At 39.8% G+C, this 20,167-nt stretch overlaps 1 protein-coding gene across 4 annotated transcripts in view; it reads left to right on the forward strand.

Moving 5' to 3' along the window:
- Trim24 (tripartite motif containing 24) overlaps positions 1 to 20,167 on the forward strand; it is a 114,933-nt gene that overhangs the window by 59,895 nt on the left and 34,871 nt on the right. For all 4 annotated transcript variants that reach the window (XM_052720073.1, XM_052720075.1, XM_052720072.1 and 1 more), the window contains exons 4-7: positions 1,874 to 2,006; positions 5,150 to 5,266; positions 10,631 to 10,745; positions 13,622 to 13,768. In XM_052720073.1, coding sequence (XP_052576033.1) covers positions 1,874 to 2,006; positions 5,150 to 5,266; positions 10,631 to 10,745; positions 13,622 to 13,768 — 512 coding nt within the window. The remainder of the gene's footprint in view (positions 1 to 1,873; positions 2,007 to 5,149; positions 5,267 to 10,630; positions 10,746 to 13,621; positions 13,769 to 20,167) is intronic.

A 20,167-nucleotide genomic window follows, 5' to 3' on the forward strand; every position in this document is an offset into this window, starting at 1 on the left:
TTAGACCAAGAAATAATAACAACAATTGACAAGTGGGATTTCATGAAACTAAAAGGTTCCTGTTCAACAAAGTAAATACAGAAGTAAAAAGGCCACAGCTATTAATCTGACAAAGGATTAAGACCTAGAATATACACAGGAGCTGAGGAGATGGCTTAGTAAAGTACTTGCTGTACAAGGACAAGGACCTGAGTTCAGTCACTAATATCCACATTAAAAAAGCCCAGCATGGAGCTAGGTGGTGGCATCGAATCTTTAATTCCAGCACTTGGGAGGCAGAGGCAGGTGAATCTCTGTGAGTTTGAGGCCAGCCTGGTCTACAAAGTGAGTTCCAGCATAGCCAGGACTGTTACACAGAGAAACCCTGTCTCGAAAAATTAAAAAAAAAAAAAAAAAAAAAAAGCCAGCATGATGATGATTCTGCTTGTAATCTAGTGATAAAACATCTGGGGATGGGGGCACAGACACATGCTGATTCCTGAGGCCTATTGGTCAGGCAGCCTAGCTTATTAGACAGCTCTAGGGAGAATGACACCTGAGGTCCATCTCTTGTCTCTATACACACATGTTCATATGTGTACACATGCACTACACATATGTGCACCGGAACACACATGAGCACACATAAAAAGTTTAGTTTATGAACTAAAAAAATTGAACATCAAAACACACCCCTCAAATAATCCAGTCAATAAAAGAAGTAAGTATGGATAGTAACTATATAAAAAATGTTCAGTTGCCTAAGCTATCAGGAACATGCAAATGAAACTACATTTATATCTTATCTCACCGCAGTCAGAATAGAATGGCTATAATAATAATAAAAGATCTAACAAGGATGCAGGGAGAAAAGCTTTATAGTATTGATGGGAATATAAATTCGTGCAGTCTCTTCACAAAACTAAAAATAGCTAGTGGGTGTAGCTCAGTGGTAAAATATTTGCTTAGCTTATATAAAACTCTAGTTTTAAATCCCAGTATTGGGTTTGTGTGTGTGTGCTGGGGGGTTGGGGGGGAGGGGATTCACACACTAAAAATACAGCTATCTTATGAAGAAGAAATATGTCAGTATACAACAGAAATCAGAGATACATATTCAACTATGGCCCTATTTATGAGAGCCAATTTACAGAGCTGGCCCAGGCCAGTCCACAACTTTATAAGAAAATTATTTTATTGTGTGTATGGGTGTTTTGCTGCATGTATGTCTGTGCATCACCACATTAGTGCCTGGTGCATGTGGAGACCATTAAGAGGTCATCATACTCTGGACCTGTAGTTACAGAGGGTTGTGAGCGACCATGTGGTTGCTGGGATGGAAGAGCAGCAAGTATTCTTAACTGCTGAGCCACCTTTCCAGTACAAGTCCTCACATTTTGATTCTCCTGTCTCATATTTAGGATAAAAACAGTTTATACATATAGGAACTATCTTAAGACTTTCTAATTCTATAAACCACATTTTTTTCATTACATATCTAACCATTTAAACTACTCCGTAAAGTAAAAGTCTTACCCATTTTCCTTAAATGCTTGAAAAGTGTTTTGTGAACATTTTTGGTTTATTTGCAATTTGCTCCATGTGAGTATGTGTGTGGGCACCTTGTGGGAGACATCTTGTGGGAATTGATTCTCTCCTTCCACCATGTGGGTCTAGGGATTGGACTTAGTTCATCAGGCTTGGAGGCAGATGCCTTTAGCCACCATCCTTAAGAATATTTAATATTTGAAAATCTGTAATGCAGTGGTGGTTAACTGCATCGATGAAAGAAATGTAGCTCTTGTGTGTTCATGGAATTGAGCAGAAATGGACCATCTAATGATTTTCTATTCGATTGCATTAATTTTCTTTTTGCTGTCTGTTGTTTTTGCAGAGGCAGTTGGTGTGACTAGTCAGCGGCCAGTGTTCTGTCCATTCCATAAGAAGGAGCAGTTGAAACTTTACTGTGAAACATGTGACAAGCTGACATGTCGGGACTGCCAGCTGCTAGAACACAAAGAGCATAGGTACCAGCATCTCTTGTCATATTCAGACTGGCAGCACACCTTTTATGTGCCTGTGGACCACTGCTGCTCCAGAGGAATGGCAATTTGTGTGTGTTTTGCTTGGCCAGTGGCAAGCTGGCTTATGCAGGGGTTTCAGTTTCAGTTTTCTTTATATTTTGGTCCAGACAGTACATTGAATATTATGCATTGTATGGTGGTGAGCAGCATCCTGATCTCCATCACTTAGGTGTTAGTATTAATCCCACCAATCGAGAATAAGACCACTACCACCATTCAAAGCCAAATTTAAAATAAGCTTTAATTAAATACTGGCAAGGTCCATACCCAGATTCCTGGGAAATGGCCCCTAATCACAGTTTACAGTGACTTAAGTATTTCCCATCAGGTCCAATCAGGGGCAAGTGTACATCCTGTTGTACCTCCAGCCTACATCCAATCAGGGGCAAGCATACAGCCTAACGTATTTTCTGCCTGTGAACCTCCTGCCCACATGTGATCAAGCACATCCAGTGGAATTGGGTCAAACAAACTTGTTTAGGGGAGTGAAAAGATGTGGCTTGTTTTCTCCCATAAACAGTAGCCTCCAGCATTTCAGGAACTATCTGTCCTTGGGCTCTTGCAAATCAGAGGCATTTTTGTTTCATGGATCTCTTAGGCATAGTAATTAAAACTTAAAATGTAACTTTGGCTCTCACATTAGTTGTACCCCTGTATGCCTCTGCCCCCATGAATGAAAGCTAAAAAATAATTTTAAAATATCCCTAAGATATTGCCAAATGTCCTATAGGCCAAAGTCAGTCTATATTGAAAGTTACTGGCTTACCATGCTCTTTATAAAATAACAAGGTATTAGTTGGCTAGTGTCACAAAATGAGGAGACTTTGCTTTGGTGGGACCTTTTTTGTTTTGTTTGTTTGGTGGTTTTTTGTTTTGTTGTTGTTGTTTATGTGGAATCTCACTATGTAGCCCTGTCTGGTCTGGAACTATGTAAACCAGGCTACTCTCAAACTCCAAGATCTTCCTTGGTTGTGTGCTACCATGGGTGGCTTTTTAAAAATTAAGTTTATTGTGTATGTATGTCTGTGTATGTGTGTGTTTGTGTGTGTCTGAGCGCAGGCTCCCATGTGTGACAGTGTCTGGGAGTCAGTTTCTCATTTCACCTGGGTTCTGTGGATCAGCCTGTGGTGGTGTGAGGCTCGTGCAGTGCTTGCTTTTCTCTGCTGCATCATCTCACTGGCCCGGACTACTTTCGGTGTTATTGTCTTACCTGGTGCTAATTTGTATTTACCTTCTTCCTGGACTGGACCCGAAACTTACTAGAATACAGCCTTTGTCTCCTAATAGGTCCCCTGCTTTATCATATATGGTATATATTATACACATGCCATTACTCCTATTGCCTAAGTCAATATTCATTTAACTTTGCTGCTGCCTGTGATTTTAATTATTCTTATTCCTTCATGGATCTCCTTCAGTATTTCATTTACTTAAGGGTACTTTACTGAGGCTATACCAGAGATAGAGCCCCCAGATTGTCTGAAATATTTTTCACCTTTTTTGTTTTGTTTTGGGGGGGGACAGGGTCTTTATTATATAGTTCTGGCTATCCTGGAACTCACAGGGATCCTCCTGCCTGCCTCCCTAGTGCTGGATTTAAAGGAGTGCACCACCACATCCAGTTCTTCACCTTCATTTACATTAAGAATGTGTTCCTTAGGCAGAATTCTAGGTTTGCAGTTCTTCTTTTTATACTTTAAAAATGTTAGCTTTCTTTATTTGAGAAAGGGTCTCACTATATAGCAGTGACTATAGATCAGGATGACTTCAGACGTAACAGAGAACCCGTTGCCGCAGCCTCCGAGGGCCCAGCACTTGAACTAGTTCATTGTTTATGTTGAGGGCACGCCTGTGAAGAAGGTTAGAGGACAGCTTGCAGGCCTGGGCCAGCTCTTTCCTCCACCGTGTAGGACTCAGTGTGGAACTTGGGCTTTCTGGCTTAGGGAAAATACTTCCTCCTTCTACACCATCTTGCTAGCCCTAAAGTTCTTTCTGTGATGTATACTTTGCCTGTCTTCTCATTTGCTTCTCTTCTATAATTTGCCACAGTCAGCCATCTTGACTTCCAGGTTAATAACAACGCTAAATGCTGTGTCATGTTGTAGGTCACTCAAGACTTTATCAAGAGGTACAATATCAAATGCCTTCCCCCCATTTATCCCAAAAGAACAGTTTTGTAGCTTGTAAAACAAAGCTACTTACTATTTAGAAATGATCTTGAAAGTAGTGGTTGGTTGGTTGGTTGGTTGGTTGGTTGGTTGGTTGGTTGGTTGGTTGGTTTTTGGTTTTTTAAAACATGGTTTCTCTGCGTAAGCGGTCTTGGCTGTCCTGGAACTTACAGAGGCCTGCCTGCCTCTGCCTCTGCCTCTGCCTCCAAAGTGCTGGGATTAATTGCACCACCCCCACCTGGTGAAAGTGTTTATTCTCAGCAAGCTTTCATGATTATGAAGTACCAAGATAGTTAACCTCTTAACAAATTTACTTAAATCTTTGAGTGCTTTTTGTTACATCTGTCAGATGAGCTGTATAAACCTCTAAAGTTATGAATGTTGGGTGTTTACTACACTCTTGAATAAAGAGTATCTAAAGACTCCTTTCTTGAGTAATAATTTGAGCAGATGGGAAAACCTGCCTTCTTAAACTTTGTGCATGTGCACATGCATGCATGCATGCATACCACATTATGTATGTGGAGGTCAGGGGACAGCTTATGGGAACTCTCCTGTCATGGGGGTCCCAGGAATCAAAATTAGACCTGGCAGTAAGCACCTTTACCCACTGGGGCCATCTTGCCAGCCCATATTCGGTATTTTCAAAGGTTTACTTTTTTAATTACCTCTCTTTCTGTAGATTCATTTATTCATGTGTGGGTCTTTGTGTGTATGTGCATGTAGATTCAGGTGCCCACAGAGAGCATGGTCCTCTGGGATTGTAGTTACAGGTAGTTGTGAGCTGCCTCTAGAAGTTCTCTTAACCAGGATCATCTCTCCAGCCCCATATTCTCTCCTTATATTAGTTATTTTTTTAACTTTTGGACTTTTTTGTATAGATATATGTATGAAGTTATTTGCTTATTATTTCTTCAGATATCAATTTATAGAAGAAGCTTTTCAGAATCAAAAAGTGATCATAGATACACTAATCACCAAACTGATGGAAAAAACAAAATATATAAAGTATACAGGAAATCAGATCCAAAACAGGTAAGCTTATATTTATGAAACTATAAATAAATCATTTCTGTATGGTAAATGTATATATTTCTAGATTTTTTTTCTTTGCTCACTGTAAAGTATTAGTAAGCTTTTGGGTTACAAATAGTTCATGGTTGGTAAGGCTTTTTCAGAAATTTTGGTTAGAAAGCAGTTTCTTTACTAATAAAATGAAAATGTATAATAAATATAGCTTATTTGTCTGGTATGTCTTTATAATCATCTGGTGTTTTCTAATTTTAATTTTTTTCAAGATTGAAAAAAAGTCAGCTTTGCCAATAACGTAACTATTTTAATACTTGAATATGTACTTAATTGCTATTTTTATGTTTGCTAATATTCGAGATGCTTCCCTGGGTCCTGATCCTATAGTCACACAGGGTGGAAGTTTTAAGCACACTGAGACTGGGCATTACTAAACTTTGATGTACCCTTTTGTTGTGGCCAAGTATTTCTTGGGGGGGAGACAGCACACATGTCTGCTCACCCCAGATAGTGTACACACACACACACACACAAACACAATATGTATATATTTGTACACATATATGATATATATCATATACATTCATACATATGTGTATACATATATATGTAACAATAATAAAATATCATGAATTTGGAGGGCAGGAGTTGGAGGGAAAGGAACCATAAAAGTCCAATTTGGCAAACCAATGAATTTTATTGGGGTTACTTATAGGAATATGGGGAGCAAAACTGTCTCAAAGGCAGCTGCATCACCAAAGCCCACGTTAGTATGGGTGGCAGCTCACAAAGCTGAGAACCTGGAGCACACTGCACAGCCCACAGGCAGTTTAGCAGTTTGGGGAGTGCCCTTGCCAGGTACCTGAGTTGGTCTAAACCTCTTCTAGGCAGCTTGTTTGGTCTCAAGAGGCTTCTTTGCAGCTCAGCTCCACTCTGAGGGAAGCTCTCAGCTTTTATTCCTTACTCTGGCAGGGAGAAACTTAGTGAAGCTGGCCAGTTTCAGGAACTTCCTGAAGCTATTTTGAATTGTTTACCTTCCAGTTTAAGGAGCTTCCCTGTAGGATGGAATGTTTCAATCTCCAGAAAACTATTACACACTTTATTTTTTGTCTGTTTTTCTAGATACTACTTATTAAGCCTTTTCTGCTCCATGAAGGAAATCAGCTGTCCCCCAGTCTCACATCCCATTTAGGGCACTGACATTCACATTGGACCTTAGCATAACCAAGCAATGTCATGTCCTCTTCTTTTGTTTTATGCACAAAAGTAACTTGCTACTGTCTACAGGTGAAGTGCTGAGTAGAAAGATCTTGAATAAGAGAGACTGTTCTGTGCATCTCAATATTTTGTCAGCCTTTGTGGTTCATCTTGCTTAAAACCAATCATCATAATCTGATATTCTTAACTGTTTTATGAAACAGGTAGGGATGGAGTGTTTGGGATTTTGTTTAGTTTTGTTTTTGAAACAATGTTTCGTGTGATTTTTTTGTTTTGTTTTGTTATAAGACAGGGACCTGTAGAGTCCTGGCTTCCTGGAACCCACTATGTAGACCAGGCTGGCCTTGAATTCACAGATCCACATTGAAAGGAATGGAATTGATAGACCCCAGACCCAGGGTACTACCTTCTCGGGTAGGCGCCCCAAGAACCCAGACTCTGGTCCAGTTGATGCAAACAGCACGAGGTTTATTGATGCGGCTGTACAGTCAGGCTCCTCTCGTCCTGAGAGCAAGAGTCGCGCCTACTGCAGCCACATGGGTACTTTTAAAGGAAAAACCCACAAAAGCCATAAGATTACAATTCCCATACAATTTTGTTCTGATTGATTTATGTCTAGAGGCTAATTTCACAAGATCATGGCCTGATCACAGGGTGGGTACAATCACATCCGCATGCACATTCTTCCCGAAACCTCAAGGGGGGTATCAGGGTGGGAGTGAAGGTTACACAAAGGTTACAGTGGTCTTTCCTGGAACACTTGCAATTATCCCAGTCACAGTTGAGCGCATCTCTTAACAGAAATCTCTTTACATTGTTACATTGTGGCAGGGGTGGTTGAGTTATGACTGAGTCAGTTTGCCCTTGGAACTAGCTTTTTTTTTTTAGTTCCTCATTCTTTTGGGGCTTGCGGGGGGGGGGGGGGGGGGGGGGGGGGTGAGCCTGAAGGGTTAGGGTCTTTCAGAATCAGCACAAGACACCCTGATATCAAGTTCTCGGTACAAAGGAGATTTATTTGCCCCAGAGGGATAGAGGGCTGGAAATAAAAGAGACAGAGACAAGAGATAGAGGAAAGGGAGAGGGGGAAGGAATATCTGCCCTGGAAGGACAAAGGACTGTCTTGATAGAGAGGAGACAGATGTGGCACATAGACGAATGGCAGTTTATACAGATGAAAGGGTCCCCTGTGTTAGGATGAGGTGTTTAATTTTAATTGGGCATGTTAATTAGGTGAGCCAAAGGGGGCTTTTGATTGATGGACTTCAATACTTTGATAGCTGGACCTTGGTAGTCAGCCTCAGGGGGAAGAAGTGGCCAAGTAAGGGACTAGACCTCAGTACTAATTTACAAATGCAATCTAAAGGTTTTTAGCAAGGCAGATAGAATGGAGGAAGGGCAAGGCCTTGCCATAGCCATGTTTGCCAAGCTCCAGCTGCCTAGGATTCCTTTACCATGTGCGTTTTCCTTTTGGGTGTTTGTTTTTGAGGCAGTATCACATGTAGCTTGGGCTGGCCTTGAACTTGCTATGTAGCCAACGCTTATCTTAAGTTTCTGATACTCTTTCTTAAATCTCACAAGTTGTCAACTTACAGAGATGGTCCACTTTCTTTAAACAGAATAATAGCATTGCTGTGTAGGAGACTTTATTCTGAGTTGTGCTAGTAAAGAATCTTTAGGTTGGTGCTAATTGCCCTCTTGTCTCCCTTTGTTGTTCTTTTCTTCTCCTCCTTTCTGGGGATTGAGCTCAAAGTCTCTTGTATAAGAGGCATTGTCACTGAAATGCCTACACACACACACACACACACACACACACACACACACACACACACACACACACACACACACACATTTGCAGCCTACCTGATTGCAGAAACATGAAAATTATATTAACTTTGTTATTAATTTGTTTTAAAATATGGCAGTGTTTTCCTTATTCATCCCATTGAACCACTGAAGATTTAAGGGAGTTTCAGTTGCTTTGAACCCCTACCTGATTTCCTTAATTCTGAAACAATATTGATTTCAAACGATTATCTTCAGAATTGACAACAGAGTACAGTCTCTGCAACTGTGATCTTAATTTTAGAGTGGCTGTGGGAGGAGCAGGCAGGAAAAACAAAGCTTTGTGTAATTGTGTGGCACTGGGTGCATAGGCACCAAATGTCTCCAGTAAGCTGTTCCAGTGTGGTGGTGTATGGCGCTACTCTTTCTTCCTGTCCGTTTGTCTCTAAGAATTTATAAAAAGTAGTTGTTTCATAGAACATAAAGTAGTTCAAGCCAGCAAAGGATTCAACTAGGCACTCAAAAAAAGGGGGAAGGGGACTATTATTAGCCTGCGGCTGGGCCCTAGCTAGTGCTTAGAGGGGCCTGGCCCTGACTAGCGACTTTCTAATCTTCTGTGCAGTTGAGTGAGTTTACTGAGGCAAAGAAACACAGCTCCAGCTTCTTAAACAAGGCAGTTTGACAAGTTTGCCTCTTCTAAGATGACGGGACTTTAAAGAGCAAGCAGCCCTAATGAACAATTTTATAAAAGCACAACTTCAGCAAACTTACATTCTAATTGAGTCAGAAGTATATTCTGTTTTCCTTATTTTCCTCTAGTGACTAGGAGAAACCAGTTAGTAAGCTATCTGTCTTAACATCATTGACTAACACTAAGGCAGAGCCCTTCAGCTTCATTTATTTCTATGTAATTTAATATTTTTCTTAAGGGGCCCCTGCAGGTGTCATGGCAGGCAGGGAAGCAGACTACATCCAATTTTCAGAGTCTGATGCCAGACATTTTATATAGAATTTGGGAAAAGGTTTCCAAGCAACAATCATTCCAGTTTCAGGTGCACATTAAAGCTTAAGCTGTGACTACGTAGAAACTCCTTTGCAAACTACATATGGCCTTGAAGGCGAGTTCTATAGCTAAAAGGCCTCGGATCTAGTGTGGTCTTTGATAGCATAGAGGTCAGCAGACCATAAATATATGTGACATTTCCTCTAAGGATGACTTCTGCTAACTGGGAGCTAAAGATAAAGACCTAGGAAGGGAGAGTCTGGGATAACATTCTGGGGGATTTGGGTAAGGTCTGCCTCTACAGATAGCAAAAGGTCACCAGGTAGTTAACAATGTCCACTCCCAGCCTTCTGGGCAGAAAATAGGTATTTCCTCCTTTGAGGAAACACCCCTGCGTGATTAACATTCCTGGTGTCCATTGTAATCTCTGGGTACAAGAACCTTTGTGCCCCCAACATTTCCTAAGTAAGCTCATTAGTAAATCTGTTCTAATCATATTTTAAGTTTGTTAATATTTTTTCTCCTTTTCAGCTACTTGGCTGTTTATTTCAAGACCCTTCCCCCATTTTCATGTGTATTGGGTGTGTGTATATATATATGTGTGTGTGTGTTTGCATGTGTACGGGCACCTAATGTTTGCTGGTGCACATGTACGTGAGTCCACGCATGTGGAGGCCTGAGGTTAATGTCAGGGATCATCCTCCGTTGCTCTTGTACTTTATTCACTGAAGCAGAGTCTCAGTTAAACCCAGAGCTGGTGATTTGTCGCCTATTGCTAGCCAGTCACTCTGGGGACCCTGTCTCCACTTTGCTGGACTGGAATTACAGGTGGATTCCACACCTGCCCTGCATTGATGTTGGTGCTGGGGATCTGAACACTGGTCCTCATGCTCATGCAGCAAGCAATTTACCCTCCAGGCCACTTAGAACAGTAAACTGATTGTTGTCTTCTGCTCCACTCTTCTGATGTGGGGAAAAAATTGTCAATTCAGACACCTGAGATCAGAGTATCACACTTACAGAGCAGAACTTGTTCCCAGTCACAGTTTTGTTTCATCTTGACTATAAATTCTAGCAGTAGTCTACTCCCTGGTCCTGTCCCTTTTAGGTCAGCATATTGCTTTTGCTGTGTGACATATTTCTTTTAAAAACATGTTCTTTAAAATGTACTTACTCTCCAAGTTTTGTTTAACTGAATTACTGTTTCTTACGTCTTCTCATCTAGAAAATTAAATAAGACTTGGAGGTAAAACTTTGAAAGACTAAAAACATTTTGGCCTAATTTAGATATTAAAATAGCCAATTTGAATACTTGAAAAATCTGCCATTAATTTTAGATATTCTGTCCGTTTCATTTCATTTTTCAGAATAATTGAAGTAAATCAAAACCAAAAGCAGGTGGAACAGGATATTAAAGTTGCCATCTTTACGTTGATGGTGGAGATAAACAAGAAAGGGAAAGCCCTGCTGCACCAGCTTGAGGTGAGTCGGGGCAGTGCCTCGGGACTACCTCTCAATATGCTTGCCTTTGCCAGATGCTTCATTGTGGCCACCTGCTTATAGCCCTATCATACCCCAGGATGTCTTAATCCCCCAGTTTACTCTACAGCACTGAACAGAAAGCCATACTAGGGATCTCTGTGAATTGTTGATCAGTCAGTCATCTTAGACATTTGCTGAAGTGACAGCCATTGTATCACCAAGGGGATAATAGAGTTGAGCAGAATTTTCTAGAAAGATGAACTGTGTGAGATATTTAGTTTTCAAATACAGTCTTTCAACGTATAATGATGTTCCTATCAATAGCAAGCTGTAATAATGATATCTTAAGATTATATAGTATGTCACCTCATGGCCATCTGTCTTTGTTGATGATGTAGGTACACTCTATGATGCTTGCACAATGATAAAACACCAAATGGCATATTTACTACAGCCTGTTGTTAGTAGTGCATAGCATTTAATTAATCTTCTGAGAAATTAGGTAAAGCAGGTGTAGTAGTTTATGCCTGTAATTCCAGCTTCCAGAAGGCAGAGGCAGGTTGGGAATTCTGTGAGTTCAGGCTAGCCAGGCCTCCATACTGAGACTCTTGACGCAAAGCAGCAGCAGAAATAAAACAGATAGGGATAATGTTTCTCTTGCCCTCAATACTATATAATCTTCATTTTTTTTTCCTGCATTTTTTCCCTGTGTAGCCCAGGCTAACCTTGAACTCAAAATCCTCCTGCCACAGCCTCCTGGATGCTGGGTTCCAGGCCATTACCACCATACCCAGCTGCATTTTATAGTCTTGGTTTTGAAAGCAACATTTAGGGTGTGTATGCTCAAGACGGGATAGCTTATAATTACAGGTAGAACAGGTTTCAAATGGACTATCTTGATCATTTTTCTTTTCTTGTCTAGAGAGTGCTAGTGTGCAAAGAATTGAAATACAGACAACTAGAAAAACAATCGAGTTCATCTTTAATTCATAGTTGACCAGTTGTTAAAATCTCTATCAGAAAGTCCTGTCCCAGCTCGGAAAACATGGCTGTTCATAATTCTGTTATTATGGAAATAGTTAGGAAGTGCTTTGGATAGAAAGAATCAGTGCCGGTTATGATAGCTGTGTTTTCAAGGTTCTGCAGTTGTTGTTTAAAAATGGGCACATTTAAGCAGAGTTTGATGGTTTCAGTTTTTGACACACATCACTTTCACCATACTGTAGAGTAGTGCCTGGGCTTTTTTCACTTGTAGAGTGTTAAAAAAGTTAAGGATGAAACTCTAGAATCTATAAAAATGTACTTGGCCATCAGTGTCAGTTTTGATAAACTTTGACTTGAAATTTTTACCTGTTGAATATGCTTCAAGTCCTCATGCCCATTCTTCGGGTTCAGAATTCACCTGTGAGCAGATAAATGGAGCCAGTTTTATTTGCTACCTCATGAAACCAAGATACCAGAGTTTCTTATTCTCAATTTCCAGTCCTCTCAAAAGTCTTCAAAAAGTTCTTCTCCAATCCAAAGACGTACTGCACTTTGCAGAGGTCAAGTGCAGCTGCTAGGTAAATTGTCTTTGGTCTGTATCAGACTGAAGGGAGATGTGACAAAGCCATTGACTGTTAGCAGTGCCTCTGGTAGCTCAGCAGTGCAGTTGTGTGCGTGTCCAAACAGAACTGACTAGGGCAGGTATGAAAGTTCAGTTCCATTTTTCTAATTGTGCTAAACTAATAGAAAGCCCTGTTATCTCCTCCTCTCCTAGGTTATGGACGAGGTTTGTGTGTTTGTTTTTTCTTTTCTTTTTTTCTTTCTTTTTTTTTTAGTTTTTCGAGACAGGGTTTCTCTGTGTAGCTTTGCGCCTTTCCTGGATCTCACTCTGTAGACCAGGCTGGCCTCGAACTCACAAAGATCTGCCTGCCTCTGCCTCCTGAGTGTTGGGATTAAAGGCGTGCGCCACCACCGCCTGACTTGTTTTTTATTTTTAATAACCCCAATACAATGCCTTCCATTTCTGATTGCTGTCTGTTTTCTAAGTATATATTTTCTGTGGAGAAAGTCTATATTCTGACCCAATTTGGGGAGGGGGGGGCATGTTGGCATTGAACCCATTATTCTGTTGGTTTTTTTTCAATCATTTATTTATTTATTATGTATACAGTATTCTGCCTACACACCAGAAGAGGGCACCAGATCAAATTACAGATGGTTGTGAGCCACCATGTAGTTGCTGGGAATTGAACTCGGGAACTCTGGAAGAACAGCCAGTGCTCTTAACCTCTGAGCCATCTCTCCAGGGCGCCCCCACCCCCATTATTCTGTTTTTATGTAGTACCTCTGAGAATGCATTAACAGTGCCTATCTACTAGCTCCTCTATTAACTCTCAAGACAAATAATTGATTTTTTTTTTTAAATAACAAATACAAGATAAGTTTCAGCTACCATCTGGCATGATTCTAGGTACAAACTAATTACAATTGGAGCTAGAATCTCTAAAAAAGTAGAACTCTGAATTGGTTAAATCATATGATGAACTAGTAAGTTGAGTAGATAGTTGGATGATATATCCATTTTATTTGTGTGTTTTGAATTTAACATTTACAACATTATCCATGTCTGTTTTTTGTTTAATTTAGCAAGATTCCTACACAGAGACCAATATAAAACCAGACCTGTAGACAAAAGGTCGAGAGAACACGAAGGCTGTGCTTTTATTACATTCAGAGTGATCCTTTGTATTATGCAGCAAAGTGCTTACGATCATTTTTGATTACTGTCAGTTGAATATAGAGTGGTTCTTATTCTGAGTTGACTATCTGAAAGTAACCATTAAAATGAATGGGAGGTATAGAGACTAATTCTGAAATTATTTTCTTTGCAGAGTCTTGCAAAGGACCATAGAATGAAACTTATGCAACAACAGCAGGAAGTGGCTGGACTTTCCAAGCAGTTAGAGCACGTCATGCATTTTTCTAAATGGGCTGTTTCCAGTGGCAGCAGTACAGCATTGCTTTACAGCAAGCGGCTGGTAAGATGGAATGGAATGCGCACGGTCAGAGAGAGAGAGGGAGGGAGGGACGGAGGGACGGAGGGACTGAGGAACAGAGGGACGGAGGAAGGGAGGGCGGGCGCACATGAGAGCACCAAGTGGTGGCGGCACACTCCTTTAATCCCAAAGGTAGACAGATCTCTGTGAGTTCGAGGCCAGCCTGGTTTACAGAGCTAGTTCCAGGTCAGCCAGGGCTACACAAACCCTGTTTTGAGGGGAGGAGGGATATGGAGGAAGAAGGAAGGAAGGGTCCCTGTCTTAATCCCAGCTCTGGGAGAGATTGAGGTAGGCTACCCTGGTCTACTTAGTGAGAGTTCCAGACCTACCAGGGCTTTATAGTAAAACTTTGTCTAAAAACAAACACACAGATAAACCCTTCCCCCCAAAAAAACCCCAGCAGCACATTGATAGTCCATCTTTTTACCCTTAATTGCTTTTGACCAATTGACCAAAATATATGATTTTGTAAAATATTTTTTTACCTGAAATACATTTGATGTAACCTCAATTTGAATCTCCTGTTGCCACTCCTATTTGTTTCTTTCACCCTTTGTGGCAAATGAACCCAGTGTAGTAATGAATACCAATAGTAAACATTTCCTGTCACCTACAGCATGCATTTTCCATGTTGAATCTTTGCATCATTACTAGATGTACCCAGTCATTTCAGTGGACAAATGATGAGAGGTACATGGCATGCCTAACACTGTCCTGTGAAGAGTGTAAGCAAGCCTTCCTTCCCATTGACTCTATGATCATCTGTCACACTGCAGCCTGTGCTGCTGGATATTGAACAGCACCTCACAAGGGGGATTTAGGATTTGGTGAACTTACTGAAAGTATTGCCACTGTCCCTGCAGCACGCACTTTGTCTGGTGAGTTTGGCAGGGCCAAGCTCCTTTGCCATCAAGCTTCCAGGGCTGCTTATATTGTTGGTCTCAACTTTGGTTTGAATAGCAAGACTGTGGCTTAGAAAGTCAACAGATACTTACAGTCTTAAGTAGTAAGACTCCGCATCTTTTGTGCTTTATTCTTTGTGGCCTCAATCAAGTGACAGAGATAGTACATATGTGTTATAGAAGTTCTACTTATTTTAATTAATAATTAAATACTTTAAATTATAGAAATATTTATAAATCATTTAAAGGCAGGTCTCTCAAAGTGTGGCTGAATGCTATTATAATACTAATTTATAAGCATTTCTAAATTATTCCTGATTATGAATTGATTTGTTTTGCATTTTTTTCTTTCATGATTAACAGTGATTTAGTTGTTTTTACTGTTTCTTTAAGCAAAAAATAATCTATATAGACACATTTGTAATTAATTTTTTTGAAAATCAGTCTTTGACCTTCTTCAGCATTATCGGCCTTTTTCTACATATTTGACTTTTTTGTTGTGTTAAGATTTAATATGAGATAATAAAGCAATTCTATCTTATGCTAATTTCAATTACAATGCATAGCCTACTATTCTTTTTTTCAAATGGCAGGAGTTTTGTCGTTGTTACTGTTTTTTGTTTTGTTTTTGCTAAATACCATTCCATTGTATATGAGATTGAAATATGAAGGTATGTAGATCTGTAAATATGTCTATCACTATCCATCAGCAGACACAGAGGTATATAGATCTGTATATACACGTCTATCAATCAGTGGACATATAAGTTGTTTTTCTATCTTTACCATCATGACAAGTACAATAGACATGGAAGGCCAAAAATTTCTGCCATGTTTTTCAGTTCTTTGGGAATATATTTAGTTAGAGAGCTTGCTAGGGCATATAGTACTAGTTTTAATTGTTTGAAGAATGACCACACAATGTTCCATAATGGCTATACTAGTTTACATTCCCACCAATCTCTAACCCTCACCAGCACTTATGACCATTGTTTAGTGAACAGCCGTAGTTGATAATGTGGTGAATCCTTGTGGTTTTGATTTGCATTTAACTTGTTAGTTTGTGGGGTTGAGCACCTGTTCATAGACCTATTGGACAGTTTTAAAGACTTTTTTTTTATATAATTGTGTTTGAATATAGGGATATGCACATGTGTGCAGGTACTGTGGAAGCCAGGTGCATCAGATCCCCTGGAGCTGGAGTTATAGACCATATGAGCCACCCAATATGGGTACTAAATAGTCTTCTGAAAGAGCAGCAAATCTTCTCAACTGCTGAGTCATCTCTCCAACCCCATTTGGGAAAATGTCTATTCTTTTGTGGTGCGTGCATGCGTGTCTGTCTGTCTGCCTGTCTATCTGTGTTTTGCAAACTTTCCCTCCTAATCAGGGGAACCTTTTTGCTTAATTATTTTTTGACTATGCAGAAGTATTTTAGTATGATTTAGCCTTACTTGTTTATTTTATGTCTTCTAATTTAGTTAGTTCATCTTTTCATAATTGGAGAAAGAGACAGAAACTGGCTAAGCCCCATTCAGAAGTCCAATCATAAAATACCATATTTTGAAATATTTAAACTTCACATTACTTTTCTTAGAATTTCTCTTGTCATCTGTTAAACTTTTAAATCTGTGTATTTAGAAAGAAGGCAGGAAAATTATGTTAGTTGAGACTATATGAAAAGAAAGCAGTCATTTGTGATGGCAGTGGGTATTTCTTTACTCCAACTGATAGGAAAGTATGAAGGAGCAGGGATGACAGAGGTGATTGGGTCTCCTGCCCTCCCAAGTGTTGGGAATGAAGACATGCACCACCACCCAGCCTATCCCTGAATATTTAATGAATCAATATATTGAAGAGGGAAAAACCACTAGTTTTTTAAAAAGCCACTCAAATATTAAGACTTTAAGGACAGAACTTGGTGTCACTCAGTGCTTGACAGTACAGGAGCTCAATGAAAGATCAATGGTGAACGTCTGACAGAAGCTATAGATGACCATGCTCTTTGTAGAAGTGATTTTCAGAAGTACTGATGTTAATTTTAAAGTCTGTTTAAACCTCAGTAGAAAGGTCTTAGCATATTGAATTTCTGTGTCAAAAAGCTGCTTTGGCTCAGCAGGTAAAGGTTCTGGCTGCCAAGCCTGATGTCCTGAGTTTAGTCCCCAGGATCCACATGGTAGAAGGAAAGAACCAATACAATACAAGTTGTCCTCTGACCTCCACACACATGATGTATATGTGCATACGAGCACATAGGTAACTAATCATACAAATATAATAATTGTTAAAAGGAGCTATTTGTAGACCCAGGGCTGGCTCGATGGAAAGGTATTTGCCATTGTTAGGTATAAGGCTTTGGATTCACTCCGTGGCACCTCAACTACCCACCCACCCCACCAAAAACCCAAACTTTCTGCTACTTTTTGTAAAATTTTTTTTAATGTTATGTTTTTTTTTCCTTGTTATGTTGAATAGTTACATTTTTTTTCAGTGTCAATAGAGCTTGAGTTCATTTTAACTTCTTAGGTCTGAAGAGATGAACAGGTAGAGTTAAGGAACCTTCAGTTATATCTTTCATACTATCTAGGCCTAGGTTATCTAAAGCACATCAGGAGCTTTGTCAAGTTTAATAGCTCACAGTTTAGATAGATAATAAAGCAGGTAAAAATCCTAAGCATTTAACACAGGACAAGGAGCCAAGTTATATGTTTCTGTTATCTGTTCAGCAAATATGTATGTAAATAGATACTTGATTTCTGAGGTATAAATAAAATCTCAATATTAAATAGAAAGGATTTACAACTTAGCTTAGAAGTAGTTATAGCCAAGGAATATGTCTTATAATTCCTTTTACCCTTAAGGAAGTACTCAAAAAATTAGTTTTATTTATGTGCATGTTTTTGGGTGCCCACAGAGGCCAGAAGAGAGCATCCAACCCTTGGAGCTGGAGTTACAAGTGACTGTGAGTCCTCCAACATGGGTACTGGGAAGGGAACCCAGGTCCTCTGGAAGAGCAGCAATCACTCTTAACTCATGTAGCCATCTCTCCAGCTCCAGTACTCATATTCTTATTTGTTTTTCTTACAAGAAACCTTAAGTTATCCACATTTGATATTGAAACTACTAGGTCTGTATAATGTGTCTCTGAGAGAAAAAAGTAAATTTTTAAAAAATGAAAATTCCTGTGTCTTCCTAGCATGGAGGTATCATTATTATAAATAGAGACATAGTATAACAAGGACTGGGAACACCCAGAAACATGGACCAATAGTCGGAGCTGTGACAAAGTATCCAAGTTTGGATAGTCCCGATTTTATTTTGGTTCACAGTTCCACCAAAATTTCAGCCACATTGGCAGCAACCCCGAAGCAGAACTAGGAATAGGTATGACTTCCTTCTACCAGCCAGGCTCCACATCCTTCAAAATAGCACCACAATTAGAGGCCTAGTGTCAACACCACCAGCCTGTGCAGGTACATTTCAGGACCAAACGATGATGGAATAACAGAAATCTTGTAAGACGAGGGACTGCCTTGGATTTGGGTTGAGTTTGTCAGATAAACAAATACAACTATTAAATTAGTAAATACAAGTGTATTGAAGATGGTAATGTTATTCAGTCTTCTATGAACATATTTAGAAAGATAGGAACAAGGCTAGGGAGTGCTCCAAGTTGTGTTGCGTTAGAGGGAGTCATGAAATACAGACAGAGTTTTCTGTATATGGGCAGACAGCTATATATGTGTAGTTACAGATGCGCATTTCTGTATGTTTGTGTGCTGTCCATAGTTGAGCAAACCACTCTCCTGGTTTCCAAGTACTTAAGAAAAAGGGAGTGTGGAGTGTGCAGAGTATCTTGCTGTACCAGAAACTAGACAGTACTCAGAATGGAGGGAATGTGTCAGAGGAACCAGGCCAAGTGTTTGGATTGATGGTAGCCTAAATCAGGTGCTTTTAGTTTAGAATTTGATTATATTAAATCTTTGCTTTACTTTAGGTCACACTGGAGCACATATAAGACCTTGTATCTACATCATGTTCTCAGAGAAGATCAATAATGTATGTGGGAGGGGTTGAGTGGATGCTGGAGCAAATAATTATTAACAGTTGAAGATTCTGAGTGAAGGGAATGGAGGGGTTCTTCTTATTGTTGTAGCAGACTTTAACAATTTTAAAATTATATAAACAGAAGTTATTAAGTGACTTTGTAGTATTGGACATGTTGGAACCCTTTTATACTGGTGGTGACTGTAAATTAGTACAGCTGTGATTAAAAAGCAGTGTACATGTTCTTCAAAAAAGAGTAAAAGTAAAACTATTAATACAATCTAGTAATCTGGCTTTTGAATATATATCCAAAGCAGATGAAGTTAATATATTGTAAGTTACCTGCAATCCAATGTTTATAACAAGTACTATTCATCATCGAGAACAAAAGCTTATTCAATCCGTGGTTCTGGGGACTGGAGTGTGGTATTCAGGGGCCTGCATATGATGAAGGCCTTTGTGTTGGTAGGGAGTGTAATGTTCCAAGGTAGGAAAAGGCATCCCTTAACAACAAGGCATACATGAATCAGCTGGAGTGGCTTTCTTCCCAGTCCCACATCAAGTCCTACAATCAAGGGGCATTGATTCCATTAGTCCAACCTACAGTACTTGATGACTCACTTGATGAATTCAATCTCAGCATGTATTGGTGAGAGTTTTCATATGAACCATAGCAGACTGTCAGTTGTCTAGGATGAACCTGGAGAGCATTTTCTATGTTATGTGAGAGGCACAGAGGACACTTCCTACACTACCTCACTCGTATGCAGAGTGTGGCTGCAGAGGTGTTCAAAGAATGAGTAAACTACGTAGCAAATCAGTGTACTGGTACAAGCTGCTGAAATTCGATTCTGTCTTCCTAAGAAAATATGTAAAGTTAGCCCAGTTTAGTTCATAAAAGTACACATTGAAGCCGGGCGGTGGTGGCACATGCCTTTAATCCCAGCACTCGGGAGGCAGAGGCAGGCGGATCTCTGTGAGTTCGAGGCCAGCCTGGTCTACAGAGTGAGATCCAGGAAAGGCGAAAAGCTACACAGAGAAACCCTGTCTCGAAAAACTAAAAAAAAAAAAAAAAAAAAAAAAAAAGTACATATTGAAAACTACATGATACTTTTTCAGTGGTTGTGTTTGTTTGTGGCTCAGGTTGGCCTTCAATTTACCATGTAGTCTGAATTTCTCATCTTCCTGCCTCCACCTCTTGAATGCAGGGATTAGGTATGTACCAGCACACCCAGTTTATATGGTACTGAGGATTGAACCCACGGCTTCTCCTGCATGCTAGGCAAGCTCTCTACCAATAGCACTATATCTTTAGCCTCCATTTTTATTAGTAAATAAATATTTTTTGCATTTTTAAAAAATGCTAAAACTTGTGAGAACATTGGGCAATACAAAGTTGGGTTAACATTTCATGAGTATGATTTATAGTCAG

Source organism: Peromyscus californicus, unplaced genomic scaffold (assembly GCF_007827085.1).
Source record: "Peromyscus californicus insignis strain IS unplaced genomic scaffold, ASM782708v3 Scaffold_6__1_contigs__length_162567912, whole genome shotgun sequence".
Classification (NCBI taxonomy): Eukaryota; Metazoa; Chordata; class Mammalia; order Rodentia; family Cricetidae; genus Peromyscus; species Peromyscus californicus.